General features: G+C 41.0%; 1 protein-coding gene across 2 annotated transcripts in view; it reads right to left on the bottom strand.

Annotated features, from left to right (window-relative positions):
• Window positions 1-11,449: 11,449 nt before the first annotated feature.
• The window catches only part of MYL10 (myosin light chain 10), a 33,083-nt gene continuing 25,275 nt past the window's right edge, over window positions 11,450-19,257 (bottom strand). For both annotated transcript variants that reach the window (XM_037375051.1, XM_037375050.1), the window contains exons 5-7: window positions 17,515-17,593; window positions 12,447-12,495; window positions 11,450-11,694 (exon numbers count right to left, since the gene is read on the bottom strand). In XM_037375051.1, the coding sequence (XP_037230948.1) occupies window positions 11,596-11,694; window positions 12,447-12,495; window positions 17,515-17,593 (227 nt within the window). In that variant the 3' untranslated portion in view covers window positions 11,450-11,595. The remainder of the gene's footprint in view (window positions 11,695-12,446; window positions 12,496-17,514; window positions 17,594-19,257) is intronic.

Here is a 19,257-nt window from a genome sequence, read left to right as displayed (position 1 = left end):
CTTCAAGATACAGCACTCAAGAGCTGACAAGACAGCCAAATACTTCAAAGGAAGCCTACAAGCAAAAGTACTATTAATTTTAGCTAAATCCTGGGCTGGACACTCCTCTTACACCCATATAATCATTAATTTCAGAAGAGTGACTTCTGATATACCTCGCGGTAAGCCCCAGATCATACAAATCCACTCTTTATTGCCTGAGTAGTGCTGTTTAAAATCAATAGGATTACTCATAGTGGTAAAGTTAAGCACCTGTGAAAGTGTTTGCAAGACTGAGGCCTAAGGCCTGGTCTAGGCACAGCTTTTGTACTTGAAAAACTGGTTCACTTTGTTTGTTTTGTTTTTGGTTTTATTTTTAAAGAAAACAACAGAATAATTAAAGCCATACAACCACTTTAGAATGGACGCATTTTTATTACTATAACGGGAACTTCCAACAGCACAGCCATTCCCAGGTCAGTTACCCTGCTCCAACTGTACTCACTTTGTAGGGAGTTGCATCCATGCTGTTAAGAGCAGCCCCAAGTTTTGAACTTTGAGCAGCTCAACAAGGAGATGCCAGCCCACCATGTCTACTCAAAGCTCTCCAGGTAACTCATCCACAGAAAACACCTGATGGAACAAGCAACATGGGTAAACCCAAGCTGAAAAACATTTGGTCTGGAGTTCAATCAAAAAGCAGGATTTTTCCTCCCCTCCCAATAATTTTCTTCCTATCCCACAGGAGGAAAAAAAAAACCCCAAACTAACCCAAAAAACATGATACCACCATGTACCTAAAAAAATTTTGGAGCTTAGAATTTCACATTTGCAGATTAAGGAAGCTGAAAGAGGTCAAGATTGCCTCACAAGAGGACAACAAAAAGGAGCATCCATTCTAACAAAAACACCCCAAACTTTAGGAGATGCTAGCAGAAAGAGCGGGTGGAACAGTGAACTAACATGTTTGGACTGGGAAGAGGTTAAAAAAATTGTCACACTTTCAAAGAAGAAGAAAAAGACAAAAGACATTAAGAGTAAACAGGAAATTCGGGAAATCTATTTCACTCAAAGTAGCAAACATCTGGAATAAATTGTCAAGAATTTAAGACCATCAAAGCAAAGTATTAATGAGGTTAAGAGGCAGCTAGACTGGAGGAGGAGACTGAAGAATACAGTTGCAAAGGAGAGAGGTGGAGCTGAGATAAACCTAGAGGCAACAGGCTGATTACCCTGAAGGGCTTTGTTTCTCTCTCTGCCTAATACTTCCTTATCTTCTCATTGCTGCAGGCTTAAAATGCTTTTTTTTTTTTAAAAAAAAAATGCTTTTTGGTTTATGGAAAGGAAACAATACTTTTTTTCCCCCCCCTAGGAATTCCATGCTGGGATCTGTGACATAGTACTTCATTGTTGAGCCTCCAAATTTCCAAGTTTAACTCAGAAAAGTACAGCTGAATACACGCGACTCCTTCCACCAAGTGGAGCCTTCTGAAGTCTGGAGTATTCATTCCTCCCTTTCACACTTCAAATTAAGAATAATTCTTACTTTTGTTACTGAATGTTTCTTAAAGAAGAAAAACCTCATCCCTTTAATCAAAAGGATTTAGTAAACATCTCCATGGCTTCAAGAGCTGTTTTTTAAAAGACTCATTTGTTTTAAAGTAATTCAAACCAGGCTAAACAACACCTTTAAAGATGACAAAAAACAGTAGGCATAAATTAATAAGGAGTCTAAGAAGGAAATACTTAGCATGACTTACCCCTTAATATCCAGATCCCTCTCTAGAAGGGATAATCAGAAAGCTATGTTGGCCTTTATTCAAAAGAAGAGAACGGTCTTCCATCTCTGCCTGGACTGTTACTAACTATATTGGTTACATTCATGGTCATTAACATCCTTTAAAAGATGATCTTGGGATTTCATTTTCCACCTCCCGTTATTGAGCAATGGAATATTCATAAAACAGTAGACAGAAACAACTCAGAAGAAAGAGAAAAGAAAGCCTCCCAAGTTCCCAGCTCTGCCAGTTAAATTAAACTAAACTGAGGATTCAACATGAAATTGATTCAGGAGTGGCAGTATATATGCACACACATTAAAAAGCACACTGGGGGGGATACAGAATAATAAAACATGCGCTTGCCTGTCCTCTGCTCTAATAACCACATGCAAACTTCAGCCAAGCCTGACAGTGGGAGAGGTTTCAAAGATACGAAGTTCCTGTGGGTTTCACAGTATAGGCAGCTGGGTAGAGGATGAAGATGCACTTAAGAGCCCCACTGAAGTGCTTATTAGACATAAGAGAATCCACACCAGTCTTCATTACTCATTTAATAGCACAGGGCCCACTCATGCTGTTTCTTATCAGCCAAGCACCCACATCTAAGGAGTCAAAGTTTTACTGGGAACATCTGCTCTTGTCTTTGCAAGACGCAGCTGAGGCTCTGCTTCAGCCTCAACCGCTTCTCCATTAGCTGTTCTCAAACCCCTATGTGCACCTCTCCGGCCCAAGAGGAGCCCACCAGGGCGGTCAAGGGGCCACCCAACACTGGGGGGGGATAGGCAGGGGGATGGGGGACCGACTGGCACTCACTCACAGAGAGCCCCATGCTGCCCCACAGCACCGGAGTTGTTTTTTTTTTTTAATCCAAAGCAAAAGAAACACACCTCAGCAATTGCAAAGAGCAATGAGGTAGATCAGAAGAGTTTTGAATGAGTGTATGCATTCAAGTTACCCACATCTGCTGGTGAATCTAGCCACCAACTAACACAACACTCACGAGGGGAGGGTTGCCTTCTTCAGGAGCCAGTTCAGACCCAGTCCCTCACTTCACAGGCCTGAAGTGTCCTCTGGGCCATCCCTCACCAGACTGACCCTCAAGAAAGCACCAACCCCCTTGTTCCTCACTTCAGCACTTCAACAAGACTCCACCGATACCCACAGCAGTTAAACTGGCCAAGGCCTCTTATTTTTCTCCCAGTTCTAACACAGAGAAACAATGATAGAGGGGCTTCAAGGCACTCTGCTCCGTTTTTCTCCGCTATGTTTACCTTGCCATTAAAACACAACTTTTAAAAGAGAAAGCCATCAGGGGGTGAGGGAGGTAAGAAAAAAAAGGAATTTTTTTGCTCCATCAGCCAGACCCGGACAGAATGCTGCCCAGCACCTCAGTCCCCAGGGCTTAACCGACACCAGCCTGACACACACAGGCACAAAACACAGGAGATCTTTAATACTAAAAGCAGGCAGTTGTTTTTCCAGTGACTGAGGGGTGCTTTAATGAGCACACTGCGTTGTAGTGGCTGGAAAAAGGTGATAAGCTTTATATGTTATATGAAAAGCCAGGGGGTTACTTTATATAATCAGACACAGCTGACTAAACAGGGCACTGAAAAGTCAGTCACAGCCAAGGTAAGACACAACAACAAAACCCCCACAACCTTCCCAACCCACCTCTCCCACAGAACCAGCTCCCCAAGGACAGACCTGGGGCTGATCCGAGGCCCCAAACACCCTAATTAACACACCGCTTGGAAAAAACCACGCGCTTACCTTGGCACAGCAAGGCCTTGCCTCCATGTTGGCTGGGCAGGAGAACGAGGGCTGCCTGTGGACATGGAGCAGCCTCAGTGACTGAGCCCAACAGCCTCCCCTCACGTCCTTCATCTGTGGTTCCTGGGGGGGCAGGGGGAACCCGTTAGTGTTACTGCCCACACCTGTGTGGCTGGAGCACCCGGCTGCCCTGCCGGCCCCACACAGGTGTGGGAAGGGCCCAGGTGCCGCCATCTTGGGGAAGGGCCAAGCTCGGCCTGATGTGGGATGGCAGGGCCATGGCCGGGGGACAGCTTGGCTCCCGGTGCCTGGGGGTTTGCTCCACTCCAGCTGGCTCGCTTGCCCATCTGCGTTTAACCCAGCAAAAACCTAAACTTTTCTATCTTTTCCAGGAGAAACAGGGCAGAGCACAGTATTTCAGTGTTACCTGTGTGCTGCTGTTTGTACAAACTTGGGTGAACTGTAACAGCAATTTAAAAAGAAATCACCAATATTTCCTAAAGGAATTTCACAATTCCAGACAAAATATGGATACTTGTACTGCTTCAGCACTTGATTCACACCAGTATTATTTTTCCAAGCATTAAATTCTGTCACGGCCTTTATACTCCTGGCCCAGGTTGGGAGGGCAGAGATCCTTACTGGAACCAGCTAATTCCTGTTCTACAAATAACTTTCTGGCTGCTATTTAAACTGCATCCTTTTTACATGCGATAGCTTAAAGGCACTAGCTTACTAGTAACTTGTGGAGATTTATCTTTCTGGCCTGTTAGAGGAAGCCCCCCGCCCCGGCCCCGCTCTCTCTGGTAATTAACTTTCTACTCACCACCACTGTGGGGGTCCTTGCTGCTTGCAAAACTTGGAGGGATGAGGTAGGATAAGTGAAGTTACCTGCCGTCCTCTTCCATTTTCTTTAAAGCAGCTCCTTTTGGAGCCCTGCCAGCCCGTGACATGAGCAACACCAGTGTTCAGTGCAGTGCAGTTCATGCAGGAGGGCACAAGCCATGCAAAGCAGCGACCAAAAGGGTTTCAGCAGCACTGTGCAAGCCAGCTGAAGGAGAACCAGCTTCCCCCCTTCCCGAGCGAGCAGCGGGACGCGGTTTATCTGTGCTGTACAGGTACGTACAAACCAGCTGCTTGAGCTTGCTGAGTAGCACTCACTGCTATCCAAATAACCACATTTCTTCTCCAGGGACAGCTTTTTGTGCTGCTCTCTGGTAATGAAAAAGAGAAAATCTGTAACACCTGCAGCAAATACCTGACCAACCCCATCAGGAGATTTGTTGGGAGTAAGCTTGCACATACAGTTTTGCAGGATCAGCATCTGGAAATGCAACGTAGCTTGTGGATACTGGTCAGCAAAGACACGGCTGATCGTGACTACCCACTTGCTATGTGACCTCAGCCAAGATGGTTCATACCTTACTTTTTTCCACCAGTCTTGTAGGTGTTTGGATCTCCCTTTATTTGCATACATAAGATCTCTTAACCCATGAAAGGGCAGCTGCTGTAATCGTTGTAACAAAAAATTCCTGCCTGGCCTAGCATCTGAGCTCTGTATTCCTGCTGAAGCAGCTGACCAAACACCAAGCTTGCTAGTATATTTTGAAAAAAAAAAAAAATTCAAAAAAATTACCTTCCTCAGGTCAAAAGGCACATTAAACAACCATTTAAACTAAAAGGGACAGTAACAAATGGCAACATTTCCCCAGATAAGGACTCAAGGAGGTATTGCCACGCTTGACCTTAAATACCTGAGCTAACATTCCTAGGCCCCTGCTTTAAAATTAAGCAGAGTCAGACAGATGTTTGCAGAGGCTGAATCAGAGGAGAAATGAACTTAAGTGCCCTGAAATGCCTATTCAAAGACCTCTCTCCCTTCAATCACTGAAGAGGAGTCCTGCAGAGATAAGCCTCCTTGAATATACACTAGATTTAAGTGGCCAAAGTTAAGTCAATACACAAGAATCCCCCAAGTTATCTAACTCTAACAAAAGGTTCCAGGTTTGCATGTTAGAAAACTAATATTTCAAATACTGTGCCCACATGTGCTTCAAGGATCCAAAGTCTGGCTACTTCAACGTGAAACCCTTCTTAGGCCTTTTGAAGTCTCAAATCTGGAAAAGGGCATAACAACCCATTGAAAGACAAGTGACCTTGGATAGTGCAGCTGTACGGACAGCATCGACATGCCCAGAAGTGTTCCTCTGCAAGCTGTGAACCCCAGCCATATAATCAGAACTGTGGGAGTTGGAGTCTTTTTTTGGTACAAACCATGGGCTCACCTTCAGGAATCCAAGTGGATTTGTTCTTGCATATAAACCAGCTTTGTTGAAGTTGGTTTTCCCCTGTTCACAGTGGGAAGTCCATTCTCATTGGATATAAGCATTACCATAGGATGACTTAAAGAGATATGGCTGGCTGTGGTTCATAGATAACAGCTTGCTGATAACCACAGGAATGTAAACAGACTGATGGGGCAAGGCCCACAGGTGAGAAACTTTTGCTGTATTGTTGCCTACAGGCAGGTTAAAGACCAGTGACCTAGCGTACAGTTAAAAAACATGTCCAACATGACTTACCACTGCTAAAATCAGAAGGCATTTCAAGGATGACAAGGGAGGAGGAAGAGGAGGAGACTGTCCTAGGGTCAGATATTGTTCAATATTGACTATTTGGAGGGCAAAACAGAGAACACTTATACAGAACTTGTGGATGATGGACAGTAAGCTAAGGCAAATTATGTGGAGTTTGGAGGACAGGGATAGAATTCAGAACAGCCTTAAATTTAAGGTAGAAAATCAACAAGAAGGAATTAAAGATCAGTACAGACCATTACATGTTAGAACAACGGCACCAGTAAAATTTGGAGAATAACTGGTTAGGCTGCTCAGGAAAGGATCTGAGGTTCAGAGTGCAGCACAGATTGATCATATGCCAACCCAGTAAAAGGCAAGTATCATTGGAGCTGTTTTAACAAGGCTGACATATGTAACATCACAGAGTCACAGATTTATTGAAGTTGGAAGGAACCTCTGGAGATAGTCTAGACCGAACCTCCTGCTCACAGCAGCAGTAGCTAAAGCAAATTTTCCAGGACCGTATCCAGTTGGGTTTGGGATATCTGCAGTGATAGAGACTCCACAACCTGTCTGGGCAACCTGTTCCAATATTTGACCACCATCACAATGAAAAAGTTTAAACGGAATTTCCTTCATTTCAATTTGTGCCCATTGCCTCTCATCCTGTCAATGGACACCACAAGGAAGATTATGGATTTGTTGTACTCAGACCCATCATCCAGGTCATCAATGAAAATGTTAAACAGTACTGACATTGTATTTTCAGATAATCTACAGCATTTTAACATTAGTAAAAATACAAGGTATGTCCTCAGCTAACCCATGCTGGCACGTTACCAATGTAACAGAGGCAGAGGGGAATCAGATCTAAGAAACTTTCTGGGATAGAACAGGCTACAGGGGGATCAGAAGCAAGCACTTACTAATAAAGAGAGTTCTGGAATAAACTTTTACCCACATTGCCTAGAAACATACATAAACTTGCCTGCTGCTGAATCACAGGGAAGGTGGGGCTGGGGGCTGAGGAGGGGGGAGGTTATTTGGTTTTTTACAGACAACCAACCCCTGAAATAATTATTCCATTCTGGCTGGTGCTAGAATTTTGTGTCCAAGCTGGCATACCATTTTTTAAGAAAAATACGCACAAATTTAAGGTAATCCTAAAGAGAGCAAGAAGAATTAGAAGCGTAGAAAAGATCACTGAGAGAAAAAGTTGGCAAAAGAATGTTGGAAAAAAAGAAAACTAAACAGTCTTCCAGTGTGCTAATGTTCATTACAAAGAGGATGCAAGGGATGAAATTGGCTTAATCTGCAGACAGAAAGATTTAGCTTAGATGGTAGAGAAAAGAAAAAATGCATAAATATAAGGCTAGCTTTGGACTTGAGGCTACCTAGAAAGTTTAGGCAGGTCAGACAAACATTTCTAACAACAATCCTGCCTCCAAGCAGAACAACAAGCCAGGGAAAACTCATAAGAACCTTTCTCTGACTTTTATAACAGTATATTTCAAAAGCTGCTCTACCCATTCACAAGGTTTCAGAAAGGTTTACAGGATTAAATGTTTGAGAGTTAATAAAAGACATTATCAATTCTACACTGTTTCTTTGTTTTTTCCCATCCAAATAGTAATTGTTTGTGAAAGGGCTGATGCTAAAGAGCAACTGCCAGGGTTCATGCAAGTTCAGTTCCCATCTGATCATTTTAATGATGCTTGGTAAGAATCTCTTTTTGTGGAATTAATCTCAGCTCTTTGTCCCCTTTAGTTATTTGAATATGCATCCAAAACCTGCAAGAACAGCCCTACATCCACAAGTGAAAATGGAGATTGACGCAAAATTGGGATTGATACAGGCTCATTCTAAGAATCTTTAATATTTTCATTATATTTATCTGAACATCTATCCTTTCTCCTTTTAGAAGGGGAGGATTACAGCTCCAAATTCTCTTGCTTGATGGTCCAAGAACCCAAGGTGCGGAGGTCCAAATGAGCAACAAGCTTGGTAGCGCAGCCCAACCGGAAGATCTCTTCAAGTAGTCCGTAACAGGTACACCTGCTGTGCTACCCTTGAAATGCAGTAATTCTGGGGAAACAGACAGGGAAAAAAGGGAGAAATTTATTTTGACCAATGAGGAAAGTGCAGCAGAACTGCAAAAAACCTGAAAAGCAGTAGGTAGGGGCACATAGGAACTGGGGCCTTATGTAGCCCATGAGCCATTTCAGAGTGTCATGAGAGCTCTGGGTGGTTGAGAGCACTCTAGTAGTGCACAAATGTTTTGTAGCTACGGGAGGACCTCACAGCCTGCGCCCGTTTGGTTCCCATCAGGATCTGGTGGGAATTTCGGCTGAATTTCAAGCAGAGCCTCTGGTTCAGCTTCCTCCAAGAAAACCTACCTCGGTTGCTCAAGGTAAGTAGGGGCAATCAAGTGATTTGCTTCAAAACTGCACTGCTCCAAAACAAATTGCTCATCTAGACAAAACTTAGCTCAACCTAGACTGCACCAAAGTGATCCTGTTTTCCATCCTCCCCACAGCTCCATGCTTCTACCCCATCTGCAGCTGCTAGGGAGCAGCTGCTCCCTAAAGAACAGGGAGCCTGCAGCAGTGTGTGGTAACATGTCCAGCAGGAAAACAGCCTCACCAATGTCCCAACAAGGAAAGCACAAAGATGGTAGTCAGGTTCAAGAGTCCAGATCACCAGGCAAGTCTATAATGATGAGGCAGGTTCAAGATCAAGCTGAAAAATCAAGCTGCAGGTCAGGGTTACAGCCAAGGACAGTTACTGGAGCCGTACACTGTCAGTGATCGCTAGGCAGGTTCTCAGTGATATGGAAGACCCAAGAAGTAGCGCAGGTCCAAGAGTGTAGCTCAAGAAACATTTGAAGGCCATGGGCTGAGCTTGAATGGGGCCCTTGGACCCACAGAGAGCAGGTGTGAGTGGAGTTTCCAGGTGATGCTTGTCAACATCATTAAGGCTTATTAGTACACTCAGGGCCCTAGCAGCTGCAGACAGACAAGGAAATTTAGGGAGCCAGGTGAAAGGAGAATGTGGAATGGCTCAGACCAGGCCTTCATCAGCATAAGATGCCATAGAGCTGCAATTGTGACCAGGCAGTAACTGTTGAAAAAGGCCCCACCAGAAAGTGTGCAAGCTTTGATGGAAAAATGTGACCTCATCTTTCAAAAGCATTATCCTCAAAGTTTTTGCTTACTAGCTTGCATGAGGAAAAATAAACTTCTCTAGACTGAAGGCCAAAAGTAAGCATGTATGTCATTTTATGTAGTCTTCAGTCTCATTCTGAAATCTTTAAATGGTGCAAAAGCTGTAAACAACATCTGATGCGTGAATGACTTCATCTCATGCTAGTGGAAGAGTCAGTACTCGTTTGGTTGGGTATGTGCTTTTGTGGAGTTCATACAAGGTAGTGTTAGACTTTGCATGTGTGTTTGCCATCATACAAGATCATTTTCTGGACCCACCACTTGAGCAATTCAAAATGAAATCTGTAAAGAAACATCCATTTTGCAGCCTGCTCCCATAAGCAGCTCCTTCCTTTGCTGGGAAGTGCTGTTGCTTGTTTGGGTCTGCATAAGAGCCTAAAGCAGAAGTTCATAAATCATCTTTTCCACTGTGCCACCAAAAATCCTCTGCCTCTGTGACCTCCCATTGCCTATCTACAACTCCATCCCATAAGCAGTGGTCATACACCTATGAAGATGACAACATTCTGGGGAGAAAAGAGCTATCGTGTGAAATAGAGGTAAGAACTGTGCTTGAATGGGAAAGCTCAGCCTCTGGTGAAAAAGCCATGAGGTGGGAAAAAAGAGTCATGTAGACTGTTGCGTTGCATGAAGTATGACTAGTCCCCAAAGCCCAGTCAAGCTGCATACCTTGTAGGGAGGGAGGGTGGAGGTGACAATACCATTTTTTCAAACGTTACAGGAACATATGGCAAGAAGTGCTAAAGCCTTTCTGTATCTTTAGCAAGATTTGTGCAGGAAAGGGCTGAATTTTGCTTCTAGCTGTGTCCACTAATATTTTTAAGTGAGATAATTATGGGTAGATACAATTGGGAATCACCTACTTACACTAGAAAAAGCATTGCTGATACAGGAATATGCACAATGTTTCTGGACATAGGTGGTTCCACCTATGTGGACAAGAGGTGAGATTTATTATATCAATTTTGTGTCTGCTAAAAGCCTTCTCATTTCAATTGTGCTACATTACTGAAGTGCCCCCAGTGCAGGGTTTTGCTGGAACAACAAAAAATGCAGGTGGGGATGAATGTCATGTCCCCAGGTCATGCAGATGCTAAAGCTTTTTCATGTGATTCCTGCCCCTCCTGACGAGGGCAGAATTTGACACCTTGCCCTCAAGTTCTCTTTCTACAAAGACCAAGATGGAAACAGAAAATAAGCGACTTGTCACTTCCTCTCAGTGCCAACAACACTGATGCAAAAGGAAACCATTTTCATTAGTTGTTAAAACAGCAGAAACTTGTTTTACTTTGGCTGCAAGATCCTTCTGACTCCCACGCAGGAGGTATTCATGCCATATTCCACATAGGCAGAATAAGTCCAGTTCCTAGAAGTCCAAATACAAGAAACTGTAGCCTGTTTTAGAAACCAGGCTGATCTTGGACTATAAAAGTGAGAGGCAGCCTGTTTTTATGTGTAACCCTGGTTACCCCGTGTGCAATCCTGAGTTTTTTTCTTGTCTTTGTCCCTAGACCTTTGATGATTTTTGACAAACATCCTTCCAGTGTGCACCTCACCTGTAAAACAATGCTAATTATCAACAGGCGAAAGACTAGGTGTTATTGTTATTTCATGGACAACTTCCTACACATAATAATGGTACCCTTGAAGGGGGAAAGTCGTTATTACTGGGGTCTAAGTGCACCTAGGTGAATTTTACTATGAGGAAAATAGCCACTGTTCCACTATTTCTGTTCTTTTGCACCAAAGCAAATGAGTCAAGTGGCTTATGATACTGGCCACACCACTGAGACAGAAAGGGCATATTGCATATTCACAAGAGCTTAAGACTGTTTTATTTACACTTTCATTGCTAGGGGCTGTCAAACGGAACAGAATTCTATTTACCAAATACTCTTCCTGGTGCAATAAGTTAGAGGATTTCTCAATTAATACACGGAGCTTATGTATAAAGAGGTTAAGCAACACTGCAGTGCGCAGTGGACCATCTGGTGAACATTAGGATTGTCAATAAATCATGAAAGCACCAGTTCATCAAGAAAATTCCATTTCAAACCACTGACAGAAAAAAATGGTATTTTCATCTTTTATAAAAACAGGAGCATTAAACAACTTTAATCTAATTTCAATTGTTTTATTGGTTCTCTTCTGATGACCACATGGCTTCACATACTGAATGTTTAGCCCTTCGTCTTGCACACAAAAGCATTATGAAGTAACTTGGTGCACCATCACAGGAGGAGCTCATCTCTTTCCTCTTTAGTCTTTTTCCTCACCATGGGTGATAACGTAACAGAGGTTCTTATAGTCAAGATTACCAGAGACATCTGGAGGGAAAGCAGCAAACATCTGCTTGATCTGCCAAGCAAAGAGGAGACAAGTGTTACAAACGTAGGACCGTGGGACAGCGACATATACTGCTTTTCATTTTCAACCCAGTTCAGCTCCCTTCTGTCTTGATCTGTTAACCACTGTGGAAACTTCTTCCTTAGCTTCAGTAAAATTGCAATAGGGATTAGGACACAACTAGTTAATACAGTCCTGCCAGAATCCCAAGAGGTTCCCTGTTGCAAAGAGCTCTCCCTGAAATCCAGGTAAACCCTGGCCAAATATCGTACTATAGTCTGCCCTCCAATCTGTTCTTGCCACAAACCAACTTCACTCAAACTCCTCCTCTGAAAATAAAGTCTCACTAAATTCCTCCCAGCCGGCAGAATCCATGCTCAGTCTCACACAAACCACAAAGTCAGTACCTCATTTCAGATTTCAAGCAAAATAACTCTCACAGAAATGGAAACCAGATCACAGTCCCCACCCAAACCCACTTGGACTATAGTAAATTCATTGCCCAGCTTGCCATAGGAAAGAACAGCAAGAGATAGGCCACGCTTACACTTGGATGGCAGTCCAAAGAATCTGTTTGACTTTGATTTAGCCATGGAGCTATTCAGAAGAGATGCTTTGAATTGTTCCTAATTGCTAGAACTGGCATCGACCTTCTTTCAGTCTGGATTTCAGCTGAATTCATGCATTTAAAGAGGGGCAAATACTTATGGTTGAATAGTAGCTGGAGATAGATTCCTATTTTGAATAAAGAAGGTGGTCCTTACCTCTTCTTGACTGAACCGGTCTGCCTGTGTCATAAGCATTTCTTTGATGCTGTTCAAATAAAATGAAATAGCCTGATTAAAGGGTGATAATGGCACATGACAATTCAGATGGCAAGATCCGTCCTGAAGTTGCATGAAAGAAAATCTGTGTGACCGCATAAATTAGAGCTGTTAATCCTTACATGATATTGTAAGAGATTTTCTGTGGGCAGCCATCAGTGTCAATGCCTCGCTCTGCCAACTTATTTTGCTTTTGTCACATTTTATAGAGGTTTAAAATTGTTTAAGGTTATTACTCTAATTGAAATACAGCAATTTTGTATGCTTATCTTAACCTAAAATGGTAGGTTTTCTTACTTGCTGTTTAAAGTTTGGATCACTTAACAAAACCAAAAGAAAGAATATTTTCTGTAAAATCTGAGGATGAAAGGAACGGAGCATGAAATGAGAAAGAGGACTTGAAAGAGAACTCCAACAGCTATTCCGAATCATCATCTGAGAATCCCTTTATTTGCATGCAGTCATTCCCAGAGGAGACTGTGAAACTGCATGAGACCTGTTGTATTTCACGGTACAATGTCTTGATCTGGAGTTACAGCACTGTAACACGGAGCTTATCCCACACACAATCTGCATCCTATGCAACCACATCAAAGAGAATATTTTTTGGGACAGACTCTCAGCTGATTTATTCTCTATTTTCAAACCCATTGTGGGAAGTCAGTCAGGCATGTAATTTTTTTACCTAAGTTTATAGGTGAATAGAAAAGCTAGGAAAAATGATTACTGCTTCTAGTCTAACCTCTTTTAGTTCTTTCTATTTCACCCAGTTACTCATGTACTGAGGGCAGTATATGCGCAATGTGCTAGAACATCCACCAGTATGAAGTCAGTTATATCACATAAACATCCCTTTCACTTATGTTAATAATTTCCCCTTCCTGTAGGAGTATGCCTATATTAATCTCAAAGAGCTTGCATTCACGCTGAAGAGGTAGAGTTGTCTCCTGTTGCTACTGCCAAAGGTATTTATACATTATCAAGATTTTTTCTAGATTGGTAAAGCAGACTATAAACCTGTGATAACAGGTTAGCAGCCTGTTGTACAAAAACAAAAGCTGAAACAAGCATAGAAATCTGGGTTTAGGTTGTAGGTTTGAAAAAAGGCTGCTTTTTTGGAAGAATTGGCGGGGGGGTGGGGGGCAGTGTGTGAGAGCAATAGCTTTTCTGGAAGCAGCCCTTTCTGCTTTTTAAAGTGAATATTTAAAACTAACTATTTACAACAGAAATTATGCCTGCACAGCAACACTTCCATGTGAGAGCAAAATTCAGCCGCTGTGGATGCAGATGTTTGGGCAAAATAGTGAAGCTTCTCTTTCTGTTCCCATGCACTATGCATCTCAAGTGAAAAAAGTCACGCAAATAAAAGTGTAGTTTTGATGGCAAAGCTACAACTGTACTTCCTCATATCTCTTACCCACATATTTTTTTTCCAGGAAAAGGCTACAACAAAGACATCCCAATTTGCGTAAGAGGCATATACACTTCTGAATCTCTTTCTTGTTGATGTTAAGTGCTCATTTGGAAGGACAGAAAGGGAAAGTGAAAAAAGAAGTTTCTGGATAATGATTAAGGATCTTGCCCACAAGAACAAGGGTGAAAATATCCATGCAAGTTCAGGAAATACTCTGAAGTCACAGACAGAGCTTAAGCTATTGTACATATCTTTCTTGCATTACTTTACCATTCCCTTTACTCAGCAAAGTCTTTCTTCAGCTTTTTCTCTCATATTGTTGTTTCTGTTTTGTTATCCTGGCCTTTTGTTATGTGATTGCATTTTTTGAAGTGGAATTCTCAAATGATGAGTGGGTGCAAAAGTAGAGAGATCATTCTCATGAGCATAAATGGATTATTGGATATATGTGCACTGGGGCAAACAGCATTAGCAAATGTAAATAGGAAGTGTGATACAGGAAGGAGCCTGGTGAATAGAAGGAAGCACTTAGAGCAATTTTGTCAGAAGTCACAAATAAACTTCATCACAAACAGGCCTGAATTAAAAAGAGATCCGGGCACTCTGTGTCTTCCACTCACATGCTTAAAGTATTTAGGGGAAAAGAAAAGATCAAATATCTAATTATGATCTTCTGATGCACAGCCCAGTAGGCTCTGGCACACTCATAAGGAAGAAAGACTGAGTTAAGCATCTATGCACGTTTTCCATTATTTATTTTATAGGGAAATAAACACTCACAATTTCCAAAGCTAGATATTATGCACTCTTTTCTTTGTGCATCTTGATTTCTTTTTTAAAGACTATTTGCTACTCAAAAAAAAATAATCAAAGTCTTGGGCAAAAAAAGGTATCTGTTTGCCTTGACATGGGAGTCTAACTTATCTCTTGTCCTAGATGACATCAATTCCTTCTACAGTTACAAATACTCCATTGCATTCTTATATTTCAAAAGCTGTTTTAAAATTATCTGTGAAATCTCTGGGACATTTTGGTTTTCCACAGGGTTTGCCCTTTCTACAGTGCTGTCTTGGAAAAAAACAGGTGAGTCAAAACAAGCAGCGCTCTACAAATGTGATTAGAAACATCACTGGCTCAGCCAAACTAATCTCCGAAGGTCCGGCGCGCACGTAAACTCCCTGGGTCCATTTTCATCTGGTACAAATCTGCAAAGTTTTGTTGGCATCAGCATGAGGCACAGTTGCTGTTGGCCTGACTCACTTTGTCCAATGAATGGCATTTAGGACTGAATCATCTAACCTTTCCAAACACTATGCCAGTTTACACCAGCTGAGAATGTGACCTAAAGCATTTTCTCTTTTTGACATCATGCTATAGGAAGGATTTTATGTGTGGTATAATGATGCAGACAAACAAAGTTTGTCATTGAAGTTGGAAGTAAGTTATAAACTCCTGGAGCTTCTGGAAAGGTTAGAAGACTCCGTCCCAGCTACCATCAGATGGACTAAGTGAGTCATTTCCAGACTAGAGGTGAAAACACGCAGAGGGAAGAAACGTAAAAATCCCCAGAAGGATGTTAACTCCATGAACATAAAAAGAAGTTCTGATTAAAAGGTCAACATGGCTCGTTTTGGAAAGAAACATTCCAGGATTTTTTAATATGGAGAAATATTATTTATTAACATTAACTGTCATATTGAAATGGCTGTATAAGCCAACATAAAAATTATTTCAAAACCTTCAAATGTCTAAATTTTGGAAGCATATGAATAGAAGTTAAACCTCAAAGACATTCACGGAATTGATTTAATGGTTTGTTCTGTAATGATCAACAATACCCTCGGGTCTAATAAGTAAACATTATGCTCTGTTGTGGTGACGAACTAAAACAATTGTCTAATGTTAGCAGTGCAGTGGGGGTGGGGACAAAGTTGACCTTTTCCATCAAGGAAAAATAAAAGTATTTCTCTCTCATCTTCATTTTGGAGTGTGATACTGCATTCCTAATTTGCCCCAAACTCCAATTGGCTTCCAGCACTCAAGGACTGTAGAACTGGGCACAGGGTGGCAAGCTGCAGATTTTGTATGCAATATATTGTTACAGAGAGTGGTAGGAAATATAACATTTCATGGGGTTTGTATTATCAGAAGGTTGTATTTTCATGGTTGTGATTTCACTACCATGTGATCTGGCCTATTTGGCAACAGGCTACATTTTATTCTGATGGTTTGAGTCACTTCTGATGTGTTTCTCAGACTGTTCTTCCCAAGCTGCTTGGATAATGCTAACCCCAAACCAATCAGGATGATTATTAACCCTCTGTTTCTTTGGATTGTTTGCTACATCCACTTGTTGTGTTTTAATTAGTTCAGAAGTTCTTTAGTGAAAAGACTGTCTCTTTGCTTTTATTTTGCTTATTGCATACCATAATATGACTCCCATACCCACTGGGGTACTGTCAGCAAAAAAGCATACTGGTAATGGTAAGAAATACTGTACTTTTTTGTACAAATTCTGTATTTTCAACTAACTTTCATTGGTAATTTAAGATAATAACATAGAAAACTCCACCTCAGAGGTTCTGGTAAGATGTTTAGTTTTCATTTACTTTATCACAACATTAGCAGAATTAATTGATGCAAATACTATTTTGTAACTCATGGTTCCTTAATAAATTTACTATACGTACTATGCTTTGTAAAATCCACCTGAAATAGCTGCTGCAGTAAAATTATAGACCCCCAAATTCACCAAGGAATATAAGCATATGCATAAACCTAGGCACATGTAGCATTCCACTGGAGCCATAGGTCAGACCTCCTTATCCACTGCCCTGATTTGATATCATTTATCTCATTTAACTGATGCCCTTCTTGCACCATTTTGGCAGTGCAATGAGAGTTTAAATTTGTGCAATTAGCACTTAAAGTCCTTTTACCTTGCTTTGTTGATGTTACAGGTTATGAATACAAATTAGGACTTGCCTCCTTCTTTAAAAAATAGCCATACCGACAATAATTGCCATATTATTAGCAGTATTATTTGGTTTGGCTCCCACCATATCTAGTGGAATTTTACAGCAAATGATTGTCTCGAAGCAGAAGGCTCAAATGGTAAACACATAACAAGGAAAATACCCTCACTAAAACCATGTCCCAGAGTTAATTAAATTGATCACTTTTTTAAAAAGGAGACTAGATTTCCCATTTTAGTCAAGCACTCTGAGAATTAGGCACCAGACGTTCATTTTAATTTACATATGGAGTTAATCTACAAAGAGTCATGTGTTGATTTATATCCAGACCTTCAAAAAAGGCTATCTAATGGCCTACATGTGATTATATTTCCGTTGCCTCTTGCAATGTCTGAAGACAATAACATCTCCTTTTGGTATATAAGCACATTCATACAATAGTACAGTCTTTTAACTCTGGCTTACAAAGCTAAATGTTTTTCCGCCTGATAGTTCCTCTGTCTCTTAAAACACCATGAAAAATACAGCTTTTAAGCAGTTCTTTAAACGTGTGCAATTATTATTATTATTATTATTATTATTATTATTATTATTTTAAAAGGATTTGAAATAAACTTACTAGTCTGCCTTTATGTGGCCTTTTCCTTCTGGGTCAAAAATCTTAAAAGCATTCAGAATGGTTTCTTCTGGGTCTGTGCCTAAAATTAATGAAATATAATTTAGAAGCCTGGATGTATTTCTATAGCAGTCGAATACTTGCTAAATAATTGCATTCACTTGAAAACAGTGCAAAATGGAGAATTCTGCAGTTGTAGGTCTGATGACAAAGGTTCCTTAAGTCGGCAGCATTTGTCATGTCAGATAAACAATAGAGGTGAATAGTTCAATGCTCAGAAGCTTAAAAATAATAACTCATATCTATTCTATGTCTGCAGGAGAGAAAACTTCCAGGAACTGGTCTCCAATATCAGTACCCAGAGGATTAGTGGCTTTCAGAAATGAAAATATAACAAACTGTTTCCCTCACTGGCTTCCTTTAATCTTGTTCTGTACGTTCCTTGTAAAAACACTTTTTGATGTTACTCGTTCGTCACTGTATAGAAAAGAGGTTATTTCCCTCACCAAAGGAAATGGAGCTCATCATAAAATCAGAATGTCAACGCAGTGGAAACAGGATGATCAATGGTTAAATGGTGATCTGCACTTACATTCTGTAGGGCACTTCCACTAAAGTACCTCCTCATTAGGTGTTACCTACAGAAACAGGGTGGTTTAGAGCACTAGACTATGGCTCCAGCATTTTGCTTCTGCTCCTAGCTGGGCCACAAACTTTTGGTATGACTCTAATTTCCCTGCTCCTCTGTTCCCAGCAGTAAAATGATAGGAATAGTCTTCCTCTTTTTCCACCCTTTATCTGTTCCATCTATTTAGACAGAAAAAAAATATTTGGGTCAAGGACTAACTTTCACAGTGCCTTAAACTTGGCTGGGGTTTCTGAGTATTCTCTAATACTGCAGATTCTGAGTATACTCATGGTCAGTTTTAACCCACACCAAAGGATACTCTAAATACTGTGTTTCTGACTATTCACCAGTTTTTCAAAATATTACAGTAGTATATATAATATAAATCATTATTCATAACTGTAGGAAACCAAATTTACAAGCAGATAGACTGACCCATGGAAAAATTAAGCTACTTAGGATGCTGAAATGTTGAAAGCATCATCAAAAAAGGTAGTTACACAAAGAACCGCAGTTTCAAAGTTTGGCAGAGAGAGAACCAGAATAGAACCCAGTCAAGGTTCCCTGCTCTAATGACTATGTACACTCCTGATACCTTCTTAGTTTTCTTTTTTTAAAAGGTTTCACAAGGATTATTAGTAAGATCTTAGTGGATATAACAGTGAATAAACCTAAGGCTATAATATGGCCTCCTCCTTGTCACACACTGGCCACATAATTTTGCCAAGCTGTAGGCGCTATATTTGAACTGCAATGAATATATGATCAATACAAAAAGCATTGGTATTTAATGAGTGTTTTGATTGTCCCATGAAGAGAAATGTCTTCCAGCTCTGAGGAAAGGACTGCATTTTAAGTAGTCACCACTGTGTGGGGGATTTTTTTTTTTCCCTTACTGTGTTTTACATTTTCTACTCTGTCATATCCTTGGACTTTGGCTTTGAAGAAAAGCAATGCAGCAGGCATTCTTTATTGATTAGCTGGTAAATAAAGTGGTTTCTTTGATGTGCGGCATCTCTGTTTTCTGTACAAATTGTATTATTCTGACTCCCTGTAGAAACAGCTCCATGTGGTTGGCATTAACATAAACTGAGTTTTGTTAGCTGTTCATCTGGCAT

This window comes from Falco rusticolus, chromosome 1 (assembly GCF_015220075.1).
Source record: "Falco rusticolus isolate bFalRus1 chromosome 1, bFalRus1.pri, whole genome shotgun sequence".
Classification (NCBI taxonomy): domain Eukaryota; kingdom Metazoa; phylum Chordata; class Aves; order Falconiformes; family Falconidae; genus Falco; species Falco rusticolus.
The sequence above is the reverse complement of the archived record's forward strand: the minus strand, read 5'-3'. Positions and strand labels throughout refer to the sequence as shown.